The sequence below is a fragment of the Pongo abelii genome, chromosome 22 (assembly GCF_028885655.2).
Source record: "Pongo abelii isolate AG06213 chromosome 22, NHGRI_mPonAbe1-v2.0_pri, whole genome shotgun sequence".
NCBI classification, from domain to species: Eukaryota; Metazoa; Chordata; class Mammalia; order Primates; family Hominidae; genus Pongo; species Pongo abelii.
The window spans coordinates 41,511,766-41,527,313 of NC_072007.2; the positions used below are offsets into that span (position 1 = coordinate 41,511,766).

At 42.2% G+C, this 15,548-nt stretch overlaps 1 protein-coding gene across 14 annotated transcripts in view; it reads right to left on the reverse strand.

Annotated features, from left to right (window-relative positions):
• The window catches only part of TIAM1 (TIAM Rac1 associated GEF 1), a 441,301-nt gene that overhangs the window by 107,884 nt on the left and 317,869 nt on the right, over positions 1 to 15,548 (reverse strand). For all 14 annotated transcript variants that reach the window (XM_054542445.2, XM_054542444.2, XM_024239448.3 and 11 more), the window contains one exon: positions 444 to 668. In XM_054542445.2, coding sequence (XP_054398420.1) covers positions 444 to 668 — 225 coding nt within the window. The remainder of the gene's footprint in view (positions 1 to 443; positions 669 to 15,548) is intronic.

Here is a 15,548-nt window from a genome sequence, read left to right on the forward strand (position 1 = left end):
GCCACCACACCCGGCCAGATATATTTTTCCAATGTACGTTACCTTTTCCAAATTAAGAATTCAAAATTTACTGAGGAGTCAGAAATGAGTCCCCACCATAAGAGAACTCCAAGTCAGTCTGATAACATGGGAAATGAAATTGCAAACTTTCTAATTACACAGATCCCCTAGAACAGCACATCATTGATGGGGGCCAGGGCTCCTCTATTGGGTTTCTGTCTTTCATTCAATGTAATATTGTTCCATTTAGCTGTTAACAATCAGCTATGAACAAAGGGTGAAGAACACTGACGGTCACAATAAAGAACTTAGCATCCCGGATGACAGGCTGTCGAGGAGATATCCGATGATGTTTCACGATTCCAAAACAACAACAACAACAAAAAAAACCCTTTTAGAGACCTAACAATTTTGTCCGGATCTAAACATGGAAGAACGATTACCTGATCTAATATTGTTTTCTTTTTCTTTGAGTCAGTGACTGAAGACAGCTGCATTTCACCCATTTTCTTCATCTTTTCATCCATGTCAATCTTCTGTTCCAGTTTTTTGATCTCTGATTTCAGGAGTCGGAGCGTGTCTTCCTTGTGGTGGTGCCTCGCGACTGCAGTGGCGCAGGCAGAGTGGATGGCGGTGATCCAGTTTTCAAGCTCCGTCTGGCTAGTGGTCTGTACCAGGAAGAAGGGGCAGAAGAAAAAGGCACCTCTTAGGAACTTAAGAGAAATGAACCGGAGCATTTCCAGAGAAGCAATGCCTGGGAGTCGAGGTGACACATCTAGACACCCATGGATAAGGCTAACCTGATCCCCTCTTCCTTCAGGAAATCAGTAACAAAAAGTGAGTCTCAGGTCAGATGCCCACTCTCCCCTCCTCCCTTTCAAGGGCTGTCCTGAATGAAGCCACCATGTCTGCTCACTCAGTGTACTTACTGAACTCACTTGTGAAAGTGATACTCCTAACACAGACAACTTGGTGTCTACTCACTAGGGTTGCTGTGAAGCAAAGGTCAGTTTCCAGATAGGATCGGTCAGTTACAGGACATGAGTGGGGCTGAGGGACATTACTGACATAGGAAGCTACAACAGCCCTGCCCCTCGTGAACCACTGCAACCCAAATCCAAAGATCCTATCCTGGTGCTAAGCAGCAAGACAGAACTAGGGTTGGGGAAGTGGTCAGGTAGCCAGAAGAAATACTGTCTTTGGGGGCTCCACAGGAACCTCTAAGAATTGCAGCTGCCCAACAACACTCCATGTGCTAAAAGTGGCCTGTTTGAGAAGGGCATTAAGAAAATGGTGAGTGACACCCACCAATAGTGACCTACGTGGAACTGGTGTGACTTGGTGTTCTGAAAGGCAAAAGTCAGAATAGTTTTGAAGAGACAGCACATGTGTGATAACTCGCTATTAATAATTCTTTAGGAATTCAATCAATGAGTTTTTACAAGTGAAGAGATACTGGACTTTTCCAGATATTCTCTTAAGCCCAGAGAGGTGAAACAAATGCTCAGAAGTTAGCCCATCTCAAGAAATAGTCTATTCAGCCACTACAATACTAAAGAAACTACTAAAATCATTTTTCATGCACAAAAACGCTTCATTGTTTTTTCTCCTTTGAAGCACCTTCTTAGTTTTCTAACTCATTTGAGTGATGGCTTGTATGCAAAATTCTGGTTGGTTTTTTTTTTTTCCCCCCCTTTTTTTTGAGACAGGGTCTTGCTCTGTTGCCCAGGCTGGAGTGCAGTGGTGCGATCTTGGCTCACTGCAGTCTCTGCCTCCCAGGTCCAAGCAATTCTCGTGCCTCAGCCTCCCAAGTAGCTGGGACTACAGGCGTGTGCCACCATGCCCGGCTAAGTTTTATATTTTTAGTAGAGACAGGGTTTCACCATGTTGCCTAGGCTGGTCTCGAACTCCTGACCTCAAGTGATCCACCCACCTCGGCCTCCCAAAGTGCTGGGATTACAGATGTGACCCACCTTGCCTAGCCACTTGTAAACAACATTCTATTAACAGGAACCCACCAGCACATGACTCTGTGCTGGCTGGTGGCTGGAATTTAAGTCAAGATAGTACTTCATTATTTCTGAATCTCATCAGTTTTGTATTCCACAGAAGAAACAGCATCAAATATTAAAAATGGTGTCAGCCAACAAAGTCACCTCCCACTGGGCAAACCTATCTGGTCCAGCAGTTGTTATGTGGATAACAAATATTTTGCCTGTGGATAAAGAAGATTTCAATATGCTAGACAATCTGAAGAAGAAACAGCAGAAGTACCACCTGACAAAGCAAATGGAATCACTTTGTAAAGACTGAGTGGGAGGAGGAGAGGCGATAAAGACACTGGAAACCACAGGTGAGGACTTGTAGATTGAGAAACTTAGGGGGAAAAAAATGCATGTCTATTTATGAGATTAAATTTGCTTCACTTTATTTTATAGTTATCTCCTCTTTGCAGGTCATTATCTTATAGTTTGTCCTTATATATCACCCTGAAGTTCCACTAGAAAAAGAGAGGCCCTCCTGCATCTAATGAGAGCACCAAGCTTGCTCCTGCTGGTGTACTGTACAAAGCTTGATCATTGGATCTCCCAGTGCCTCACAATAAATGGGTATCTCGTTAGGTGGGGTTATACCCCCAGCCCTTTTTTTTTTTTTTTTTTTTTTTTTTTGAGATGGAGTCTGTCTGTTACCCGGCTGGAGTGCAGTGGCACGATCTCAGTTCACTGCAACCTCCGCCTCCCGAGTTCAAGTGATTCTCCCGCCTCAGCCTCCCGAGTAGCTGGGACTACAGGTGTGCGCCACCACGCCCAGTTAATTTTTGTATTTTTTTTTTTTTAGTAGAGATGGGGTTTCACCACGTTGGCCAGGATGGTCTCGATCTCTTGACCTCGTGATCCTCCCGCCTCAGCCTCCCAAAGTGCTAGGATTACAGGTGTGAGCCACCATGCCCGGACTCCTTTTTTTTTAAAAAAAAAAAAGGAGGAGAAATAATCTGATAAGGATTTTTCCTTAAAAAAAAAAAAAAAAAAAAGGAAGAAAAAAAAACTTCCAAGATGAAAATACCCAGTGTTGGCAAAGATATGGAGTAACCAGAACTCCTATGCACTGCTGGCCACTGGCTGGAAAGTAAACTTGTACAACTGCTTTAGAAAGCTGTTGGATATTACCTACTAAAGTTGAATATATGCATACCCTGTGACCCAGAAAATGCACTCTGGGTATACACTCAAGACAAATGCATTCATATGCACACAAAAATATACACACAAGAACATGCCCAGCAGCAAATCATAGGTGAAACTGGACACCATCCAGATGCCACCAATAGGGGAATGGATGAATATGTGGGATAATCACACAATGAAATACTATACAGCAAGAATGAAGGACCTATAACTATAGATTAAGAAATTTTGCACACATCTTGTTGGGGAAGGAATCAGATGCACTGCAGTATATACTGCAGGATTCTATTTGTATAAAGTACTGTATCAGTCCATTCTCATGCTGCTAACGAAGACATATCCAAGACTGGGTAATTTATACAGGAAGGAAGTTTAATTGACTCACAGTTCAGCATGGCTGAGGAGGCCTCAGGAAACTTACAATCATGGCAGAAGGGGAAGCAAACACATCCTTCTTCTCATGGTGGCAGCGAGGGGTCAGAAGTGCAGAACAAAACAGGGGGGGAAAGCCCCTTATAAAACCATCAGATCTAGTGAGAACTCACTCGCTATCACAAGAACAGTATGGAGGTAACCGGCCCCATGATTCAATTACCTTCCAATGGGTCCCTCCCACGACAAGTGGGGATTATGGGAACTAAAATTCAAGATGAGATTTGGGTGGGGACACAGCCAAACCATATCAAGTACCAACACAGATAAACTAATATACACTATTAGAAGTCGAGAGGGCAGGTTTTTTTGGTGGGATGAGATGCAATGGGTAGAATCTGGTAAGAAGCACAGTAAGGTTTCTGGGGTGCTGGCCACCTTCTGTTTCTTCATCTGGGTGCTGGTTACATGGGTGTACGACAGGGGTGTGTTCAGTTTGTTAAACACCATCAAAATGTGCCTTTTCTGTGTGTACATTAAACTATCATAGAAAGTTTCAAAGAACATCCTTCCAAGGTATATTATCCTAATATTTGAGTATAATTTTTCTATAACTATGCTAAAAATATGATACCTCATATTCCAGTTTTCATTAAAAATTGTCCTTACAAAACTACAAAGGAAGTTCCAAAAAGCTTCACCCTTCTCCACCATTTATTTCTTTGTCCTCCCAAGTGCCTGGTAGTACCTGATAAAAAGCTGGTTCCTTGACCCCAAACACGCTTTCCATTTTGTTTGTATGGCTCAGTGGAAATGAGGAGCTTTTAGATTTTAGGGGACTTCGTGTCTTCACCCCCTTTTTTTTCTTTGAGACGGAGTCTTTCTCTGTCGCCCAGGCTGGAGTGCAGCAGCAGTATAATCTCAGCTCACTGCAACCTCCGCCTCCCGAGTTCAAGAGATTCTCCTGCCTCAGCCTCCTGAAGAGTTGGGATTACAGGCGCCCGCCACCATGCCCAGCTAATTTTTGTTCTTTTAGTAGAGATGGGGTTTCTCCATGTTGGCCAGGCTGGTCTTGAAATCCTGACCTCAGGCGATCCACCTGCCTCGGCCTCCCAAAGTGCTGGGATTACAAGCGTGAGCTACCGCGCCCAGCCATCTTCACCCATTTTTAAAGGATAATGTGTGGGCATCCATATGCAAACCCTGCAGAGGCACACGCAGCACCAAGGAGAGGCTATGGTTCCTGCACAAACACCTGGCAGGTGGAAGCTCAGGGGCGGTCCACATCCATCTCTTCAAGGCAAACCTCTCTCATCTCTGCCTCAGTTAGAACCTCCCAGCCCCTACCCTCACCCCTTAACTCATGGAGTAAGAAAAGGAAATACCTACAACGCTGACCTAATACCTGAGTAACGGATAGAAAGATCTGAAATTTCTGATGGCAAGCTCGGCTGAATATAATGTTATGAACTTAAGAATTTAAATAAAAATATTTATTCAGAAGGGACTCAGATGACCATTTTTCACAGATGGAGAAGAAAAAGCCCAGAAAAATTAGGAAGAACACAATCATTTACTATAAATCCCAATCTCCACCAACACTGTTCTTAAAAAAAAAAAGTTTTGGTTCTGTTTTTTTCTTGTTTAATATGACGTACTGATCCTGACCCCCAGCTCTTGTTAATTGCTCTGAAAGCCAGGCCTGAGGGTCACAAGCATTACCCATTCGACAATTATTATTATTATTTTTTAGACAGAATCTCACTCTGTTGCCGAGTCTGGAGTGCCTGGGCACGATCTCAGCTCACTGCCACCTCCGCCTCCTGGGTTCAAATGGTCCTCCTGCCTCAGCCTTCCTAGTCCCTAGCTGGGACTACAGGCTACTAGGGAGCCACACACCCAGCTAGTTTTTTCTATTTTTAGTAGAGACAGGGTTTCACCATGTTGGCCAGTCTGGTCTTGAACTCCTGACCTCAAGTGATCCGCCCACCTCAGCCTCCCAAAGTGCTGGGATTACAGGCATACACCACCAAGCCCAGGTAATTTTTGTATTTTTAGTAGAGAGGGGTTTCACCGTGTTGGCCAGGGTGGTCCTAAACTCCTGACCTCAGGTGATCACCCTGCCTCGGCCTCCCAAAGTGCTGGGATTACAGGCATGGCCATTCAATATTTTGAGCTCTTCGCATTCTAGGAATATGGGAGAATAGAACTTTCTGTCCCCCTCTGAAGCCAGGCATGGCCATGGCACTTGGCTTTGGCCAGTAAAATGTGAGTAGAAGTGACGTCACTACTCAACAAAAGCCTGATTCGCCCCATTCTTGCCCCTCTGCCACAGTCACAGAGGCACTGTGTTAAGATAGAGCTTCTGTCTGCCTGGATCTGTAAGAGTCTAGGATGAGTATGGCTCTGGAGCCAGCCTCGATCATGCCAGGAAGGAGAAAGCATGTTAAGCCGCTGAGATTTAAGTGCTCCTTACTTCAGCCTAATTCTATCCATCCTGACTGATCTACCAGCAAAGTAAGAATTCCATTGCAAAACAGGGGATGCCTCAAAAATAACGGAGTCTGTGTAGTGCACTTGGAATCCCAAGAAAGACCATAATCTGATATGTTCTGTGCAACAGCAGCCTTTTGCTCTCCTTATTTAATGAAAGTGGGTCTTCTTCCCCGTGAGGACCCCAGCCAAATTCAGCCAATAGCAACACAATCCATTCTGAGGTCAGAGAGTTCACGTTTGTCTTCCACTTAAGAAGTAAAAATGAAGGAAGCTGACCAAAGTTAAACACCCTTTGAATGGTGTATATTTAATTTTGGCAAAGCAGCTATCCTGGACTTATAAAGAAAGACAGTGGTTGCTAGGGGCCGGAGTGAAGGGGATATGGAATGTTGTTATGTAATGGGGACTGCGTTTAAGTTTTGCGTGATGAAAAAGAGTTATGGGCCGGGTGGAATGGTTCATGCCTGTAGTCCCAGCACTTTGGGAAGCCAAGGTGGGCAAATCACTTGAGGCCAGGAGTTCGAGACCAGCCTGAGCATGGTGAAACCCCGTCTCTACTAACAATACAAAAATTAGCTGGGCATGGTGGCACATACCTGTAGTCCTAGCTACTCAGGAGGCTGAGGCACAAGAATCGCTTGAACCCAGGAGGCGGAGGTCGTAGTGAGCTGAGATTACGCCACTGTACTCCAGCCTGGGCAACAGAGACTCCATTTCAAAAAAAAAAAAAAGGTCTGGCGATGAATAATGGTGATAGTTGCACAACAGTGTAAATGTACTTAACGCCACTCAACTGTCCACTTAAAAATGGCTAGATGGTAAATTTTATGTGTGGTGTACCTCAATTTAAAAGAATAAATAATTATAAAATAAAAAGAGAAAAAGCATAACAATCCCCAAAACCTAGAGAAACATATATAGAAATGTGTGATGACAGCTGTATGAAACATTTAGCCATCAGCCCTTTTAACTATTAAGTATGCCTCAGCCCCCCAAACTTTTTAAAAACCTGTCAATGGCTGAAGGCAGTTCCATTAGAGAGAACTTTTGCTCCCACTCTAAATAAAACGACAGTCCCTACCATTCTCATCATGAAGCCAAATCAATTTCTCAGAAGGACAATTCAATAAATAAGCTTTTCTGCAAAGTTTGTCCCTTTGCAGTGGCACACAGGGAGCGATGTGTCCACAAGAGGAGACGAACTCTCTGTTGACTGCTTTCAAAAGCTAGTTGGGTGGAGAAAAGTCTTGCAATATTTCATGACCATTTACTGGCTTAACACCTCAACTGCTCACAGTGGACTCCTGACCTGACACAATTTTGTTCCTCAAGGTCTCTCCACGATTAAAATTCTGACATGCTAGAAAAAGCCATCCGAAGCCACTAACCTTGCCTCCCCTTCTTGAACCGGGCAAGGTTAGTTAGGCACATCAGATCCATGATGGGTCCCTTCGTCAGAATTCAGAGGCCAAGAAGGCAGGAAGGAGAGACCACCCAATGGTGCCCTCTCAACTTGCTAACCACAAATCACCTTCCATTAAACAAACAGCAGCAGACAGGTAAAGAGAGAGTGAATGCTGTGATTCTTCCTTTGGCTTCTGGAGATGCTATAAATACTGTATACAGTTCAGTGAAGGGAATAAGCAAAGTTCTTGCCAATGGACAAATATAATCAGCAAAAAAATGCATTTTGCATAACAGCCCCTTTGAGTGCAGAGATAAGATGAAGCTCAGGGCTTCATTATGTATTTAAATAGATCCAGCTTCAATTATCCAACGGCATGGAGGACACTTGGTGATTTCAGATAATCAATGGTTTACGTAAGTGGCAGGAAAAGGGAAATTCATTTTAAACACGAGAAATACTAGGGAATATATGCCAAATCTAGGAAACTAAAATTTTAGATAATTCAAGTTTATAGAAGCACAAGAATAATTGTAAAGTAGGTCAAACACTTTCATTTTAAAAGAAAAAAAAAAGAAAGTTACCATTTTTTAAGAGGCTAGATAGGAATAAAGCTCCAGTGTGAATTCTGAAAAGGCTTTTTTCTTGTTGATTCTATACTCATCATATTTTATTTACATAAGACTTATTTAAGCTATTATTTTTAATATCTGTAAACAGAACTTAAGGCCAGGCATGGTGGCTCATGCCTGTAATCCCAGTACTTTGGGAGGCTGAGGTCAGATCACTTGAGATCAGGAGTTCAAGACCATCCTGACCAACATGGTGAAAGTCCATCTCTACTAAAAATATAAAAATTAGCCAGGTGTGGTGGTGCAGGCCTGTAATCTAAGCTACTTGGGAGACTGAGGCAGGAGAGTTGCTCGAACCTGGGAGGCAGAGGATGCAGTGAGCCAAGATGGCGCCACTGCACTCCAGCCTGGGCAACAAGAGCAAGACTCCGTCTCAAAAAAAAAAAGACGACTTTAAATTTGAGGTTTCCCTCCCCCACTGAAAATAGTGATATAATGGATCCCTCTCACCCTCACCCACGCCAGGTTCATTCTTTGGAGAAGAAGGGAAGCTCCGGACTCCAGGAAGACAGACACAAGGAAAACAGGGGCCGTGTGCTGCAAAGAGGCAAACAGATGGCAGCCTGCCTGATGGAGGGCAGTGGCAGGATTCATCTCTGGCAAAGCTCAGTCGCCTCCAAGAAAAGACTCAACAAATATCGTCAACCGGAGTCTCTCCACAAGGTCCTTACTATCTGTCCATGCTATGAAAGGTCCCAGTACTTCTAGTGTGCACAGATGATATAAAGCAGCTTTTTCGTATCTCACATGTAAATATGACCAGTCAAGGATCACCAGACATTTGCTGAAAGCCCCCAGCATGAAAGGCAGAGACTAAAGCACACAGGAGAAAATGTACTAGGAGAAAGGAGAAGCCATGCCTGAAACAGAGAAAGCTTCCCTAAAATCTACACAACCTTTGGAGATGCAAGGGAATCTAAAGCTATAAACAAGTGAATGAAAAGTACAGGTTACAATAAAAAGGAACAATGAGATTGAAAAGAGAGCAGGAGAAGGGAAGGGAGGAAGGGAAGGAGGAAGGGAGAGAGGAGGTGGGGAAGGAAGGAAGTAAGGAAGGGAGGGAGGGATGAAGGGAAGGAGAGAGAGAAAGCTTCTTTTAGGAACTAAAAAAAATAACCAAAATTAAAATGTCAATAGAAGGAAATCACTATGAAGGATCAGAACACCAGCAAGGTGCAGTGGCTTAAACCTGTAATCCCAGCACTTCGGGAGGCCGAGGCAGGTGGATCACTTGACCCCAGGAGTTCAAGACCAGCCTAGGCAACATGGCAAAACCCCGTCTCTACAAAAACCACAAAATTTAGCAAAGCATGGTGGTGTGCACCTGTCATCCCAGCTATTCGAGAGGCTGAGGTGAGAGAACCACCTGAGCCTTGGGAGGCTGAGGCTGCACTCCAGCCTGGGCAACAGAGTGAGACCCTGTCTCCAAAAAAAAAAAAAAGAAAAGAAAAGAAATTGTGCTTGCTTTGGCAGCATATATGCTAAAAAAGGATCAGAACACCAGTGATAAGGAAATGATGTTAAAGAGAAAAAAGAAACTAAAACACAAACATGCTAATCAGAAATGGGAACATTATCAGAAAATAATTAAACCAAGGGGAAATGATCTCCAAGCCAAAACTCCAAATTACTCAAATATTATGCAAGCAAAAGGTAGAATGAAGACATTTTAAAATATGCATCATTTTATAGGAAGTTACTACAGGTTATTTTCATGAAAACGAAGCAGCTGATAATTCTAGGGAGGCTGTTGTACATGAGGCCCGGAGAGCAGCCATATGGGAGCAGGACAATGTGCCAGGGGAGGGCAGGCTTCAAAGGAAAACATCACTGATGAACAAGCTAACATGCTGGAGATTTAGAAAATATCACTGCCACATAACCAGGAAACTAAGCAATATGAGCCTTCCCCCCAAAAAAGGGGGGCAGTCATTAACTACAGAAAAAAAAACAAACAATTAAGAAATTGTTACAGAAAAGAAATAAGATCACAGTACACTACTTGACTCAGCAGCCAATACTATTTATATGGTCATAACAATGTAATAACACTGATTAGTGCTTTAATTCTAAATGTTCATATACCTATATGGGAAAATGAGGAAAGAAGAATTTATAGCTAACACAGCTAAATTTTCATCTATCATAATAGAAAGTCAGTAGTATCTAAAATCCATTAGAAACAGCAGTATAAACATGTTAATGAGGGCAAATGCAAGAAAACAAAGAAACAAAAACATCAGCTAAAGTAGTTTTGTATAGTTGCTTCTAGGGAATAAGCCTCATGAGGCGAAGAGGGCAAAAGGAGGAAAATAATTTCACTTTAAGCCTTTTAATGTTAGCTGAATTCTTTTAAACTATGCTGATATTGATTTAATACAAATTTAAACTAATGTAAGAAAAGGAAGAATACCGTTAGTAAAATAATTTGCATGATACATAACAGTATAGAAATTGTATAGGAAGATCTAGCTCAACCACAATTATACCTCTGCAGTGTGGGGAAACCTCTGAGGCACCCACAAGAAGGCATAAAATCTAGCTGATTTCCAGCCTTGTATATTCATTTTGCACTTCAACATCCACATTCTCCATTAATAGTCTCCTAAGAGATAGGCAAGTGGGGCCCCTGCCAGGGCTCTGCACCTCAGGAAGTCCCATAGTTTGGAGGGCTTTTCTTGAAATTTTCCAAGTCTCCCTCTGTCTCCTGGAAAGGGGAGGTTTCAGGAGGTTTCTCCCCTTCAGGGAGCTCTCTTACCCTGTACCAGCTATTCAGTGTCAAAAAGATACCCGAAGCTCTTGAACTTGAGTCTGTGGCTAGTGAGTCGCACCCACCAGACTGTGTGGTATTTCTTTCACCAGATTGCTTGAGATTGGGCCACCAGAATGGTGCTGACAGTTGATCCGGAGTGAGCTGAATTCTTTATATAGATAAAGCCTCCATAAAAAAATATTTTCCTGGGACTCCACATATCCTAGAGTTGGCCCTTCTCCACAACTAATCCATGTCAAAATCAAAGGTAAATATTTCTACAGTGGCTGGCTAGGGGCAGGGATATAATCTACGGTGCGGGGAAAACAGGACTTAGCTACAGGCTAAGTCAACATGGAAACCAACAAAGAGAACGAAGACCTTGCACTCAGCTTGTCGTATCAGTGGATAATGTGAAGTTAAGAGGAATATAAACACCAGGGAAGATCAAATAAGGATCCCAGAGGATTTCAACAGTTTATTAGAAGGATAAAAGCCACAAGGATAACATATCAAAGAGGTACATTTAAGTTCTGAGTTGGGTTTTTGAAAAAAAAATCTATTAAAGTAAGATGGGGAAGGCCTTACTGGGTAAGAATTGATGTTGAGGGTTTAAGATACCACGAGCTCAGTCTGAGTCAACAGTTTGATGTGGCTTTTAATAAAAGGAATTGACTCTAGAGGAAACAAGGACAATGGGAACCTCACTGCAGCCTGCATGGGGCAGACCACACAGAGGCTCACACAGGATGCTGAGCTCCTGGGCACACTTACAAGTAAGAACAGGGAGAATGGCTTGGGAACCTTAGGCAGGGTAGCCCAAAGAGACGTGGCAGGAGGTAAAGGAAAGCTGTTTTTAAGTATCTAAAAGGTGATGAGTAAGGATAAGCAGAAGACTTGCACAGGACTCTGGGGGTGAATATAGAAACAAAGAGAAATGGCAAGACTCACCAGAAAGAACACATTATCTCAACATGATGAAGAACTTTCTCTAGGACTTAGGGCTGCCTAACAAAACCGATGGTTGAAAGCTGAGAGATCTTCAGGAATGGGAGAGGCTGCCCAGTGGGCAGGCTCACCTGTTGGCCAGGGTCTTGCAGGGACCGTACCTCCTTTGAGAGGGGCACTGGGTCAAGAGGCCAAATCCCCATTAAAGTCTTTTCTACCACAAGTCCACTTGACACCTCCTTGTGAAAGATGATTTACAGGTTTTTCCCTAACCTGGCTGCCCTTGTCCAGGGCATGTCGCCATGACCTTCTTCAAGTCTCACACACGGCTAGACATGGCTTCCAAAGTAGTTCTCTCGAGCCTGACGAAACTCAAGACCTTAGCCTTTTCACAGTAAAGCCATACTTAATTTTTGTAAAGAGGAGCCCACGGAACTAGTCTTTTCTTCTTTATTACTAAAATGGTAACTGTTAAGCTTTTGCTATCTGTCAGACACTTACCATCATTATCACGCTTAATCTTCAACTCAACTTAATGGCATATGAGTCTCTTAATATGCATACAATACCCTTGCACAAGTGACTTTCTAAATGATGAGAAAATTTTCTATGGAAGGAAAAGGCAATCAATTCCTAGAGATAACATTTTCTATACCCCTTTAGATATACAAGTGCATATGATTTTCTACTCTATCATCTTTCTTATTTGCCTGGTAGCTGTGTTCCCAAGGCATTTAACAGACAAATTAATAACTAATATTAGGATATGTTACCATAAAGGTGGGTGAGCTTTTTGGAATTGTATGTGACATCCTAAGGTAATGAATGAATGAAGGCCCAATAGGAAGTTGTACTTTGTAGGTGGTAGGTACTGTCTCTGGCTTCAAGTTGAAGGAAAGAACTTAAATTAAAATAGTGCAGACAGCATAGCACTTCTTCCGTATACATGACTCCAACATTCCTGCTCATTCCCTCTCCCCCAGCCTCACACATATAAATTCCTTTTCTACTTTTGTTGGTAACATGAATCTCCTTTCCATGGGTGAATCTGTGGGTATTTGAGTAACAGTGTGGAATCAGCAGCACACAGGATCTAGAAACTGTGTGCACTGAATTGAGCCCTGGGGCTGGAATAACCTACAAATTACTTCCATAATCATGGCTGATCGCCTGTGCTTTAGCCTCACCCCTACACAAACAGGTTTCATTCTGATTCAGCTGCTCCCGAGTTACATGGATTTATAATAAGCAGAAGGCAGAGAATGCCTTCATGGTATCCAAACAGCAGTCATTTCCTCCAAAAGCTTCATTTTGTGCTCTACCCCTCATAAACGGCATAAAGATTTCACTACAGCAAGAAGACAAAAAGGTTTTCAAAAATAAGATCCTATGTTGTCACATACGAAAAAGTTTACTTCATGTGATCTATTGGGTATTTACATTCTACTAGCAATTTTATGGCCAGGAAGGTCCTTTCAAAAGGAATTCACATCAGAAATGTATAAGTGAAACAGAAAACCTTCTGATTCCACTTGAGGGTTAAAAAAAAATTTTAAGGAAGCCTTTCTGAAATCCATCTGATAATCATCTAACCTGTGTAGTGAGGCAAGAATAACCAAAATCAGGTTTCACTTTAGAAATATTTCCAATGAGTAGCTTAATTGTAGGAATGAGAAAAAGCTAGTCACTTTTTACTGTAGCCACTGACTCTTGCCCATGTTCTTCTTAGGGTCAATAGTAATAGGACAAATAGTATACTCAGACAGTAAAAGGCTTTGGAGAAACATAGGCTTGATTTGAGTTGAGTTGGGGTCCAATTATCAGCTTTTGTAAGCCTCGACTTCAACAAATGGGGTATACAACACACATCAATGGATTAAAATGTGGATACATAATCCAACTAACTACTGCTCTAAGAATTACATGTGACTCACATTAAGATGGTGGTATACATAAGGGCTAAGTAAAACATAGCCACCGATCTCACAATAATGTTACTGTTGCTGTCAGTTAGTCAGACATTTCCTCATTTGCAAGATTTCCAATTAACAAATAAAAACTATGTCAGATGCAGAAAAACAATTTTTTTTGTTTTTTTTTTTTAGATAGGGTCTCACTCTGTCACCCAGGCTGGAATGCAATGGTGCAACCACGGCTCACTGCAGCCTGGACCTCCTTGATGCAAGTGATCCTCCCACCTCAGCCTCTCAACTAGCTGGGACTACAGGTACATGCCATCGTGTCCAGCTAATTTTTTTTATTCTTATTTTTTGGTAGAGGCAGGGTCTTTCCATGTTGTCCAGGCTGGTCACAACCTCCTGGGCTCAGTGATCTGCCTGCCTTGGCCCCCCAAAGTGCTGAGATTACAGGCATGAGCCACCATGCCCAGCCAAAACAATTATTTACAACATATATACAAGAAAATTTTCACGACATTATAGCATGTAGATTTAAAAAATAAGATACTCAAAGCATTACCCATTAAGGAAGGCTTAAGAAGTGAGAATGGGTTACAATCAAGTTTCACTGCAACAAATGACACCTTTAAGAGAGTAAAAAGCAAGCCACAGAGTAGAAAAAGATACTTGCAATGAATATAACCAACAGTGATGATATACAAAATACACAAAGAGCTGCCATAAATCATTAACAAAGAAACTCCGATGGAAAAAAAAATGGACAAGAGAGTAAAATAAGCACTTCACAAAAGATGATATTGAAATGGTCATTAAGCGCATGAATATGTGCTCAATTTCATATTAATATCTTAAAAAGGATTTAAAAAAATCTCAATATCAAGTTTGCAAAGATGAGGAATAACTAGAATTCTCCTAGGCTGCTAATGAGAGTATAAATTACATTAATTATTTTGAAAACTGTTTGGCATATCCTGAATATGTGCCTAACCCATGACCCTGCAATGCCACTCCTAGGTATATATGTTTGTCCAACAGAAATGTGGACAAACATAACCTGAGAACAGGTACAAGAGTGCTCACAACAACATTGCTTGTGATCCTTAACACCTGGGAACAACTCAAATGTACCTATGGAATGGATGCTATATGTCCCAGTTGGCCTGGGACTGTCCTCACTTATACCTGGTATACTGGCACAACTGTTAATAGTGTCTACTCTCTAAAGTGTCCTGGTGAATGCCATCAACATCAATGGGGGTTGGGGTGGGGTAGGAGGGTTAAGAACTTCCAAAGAGCCATTCCTTCACAAAAGCAACAAAAACAGTGGTAAAAAATGGTCAAAATCAACTTTTTCACAATTCCAGAAATTAATCTAAGTTCTGCAACAATCTGAGCTGCATTTATTAAAGATAAATGGCTGAACCTCAGTAAAAACAGCAAGTTTTGTGATGTTTTAAATTGCTCTATTTCCATCTTTGTCTCCTCATCTATACAATCACACGAAAACCAGCTGTGTAGCACCACAGGAGGGAACGACCTTCCTCAAGTCTGACACATGGAACTAAACATGGCATTCCAAGGTAGATCTCTACATCTTCCCCAAAACACCTTTCTCAGAGAACCATCACTAAGAGACCAGTCTAGCACGTCCCAGAGAAACCTCTTCACAATCTTGTTGCTATTTGACCTGACTCAGACCTCATTCATGCAAACACTCTTCACTCCAGGGGGTGCTTGTGAAAAACAATTAATGACAATTGTTTAACATTGCAGTCGCCTGAAACAGTGATAACAGTCAAACAAATAAGAAGTTGACCAAGAAACTTGAGGAAAAATTGG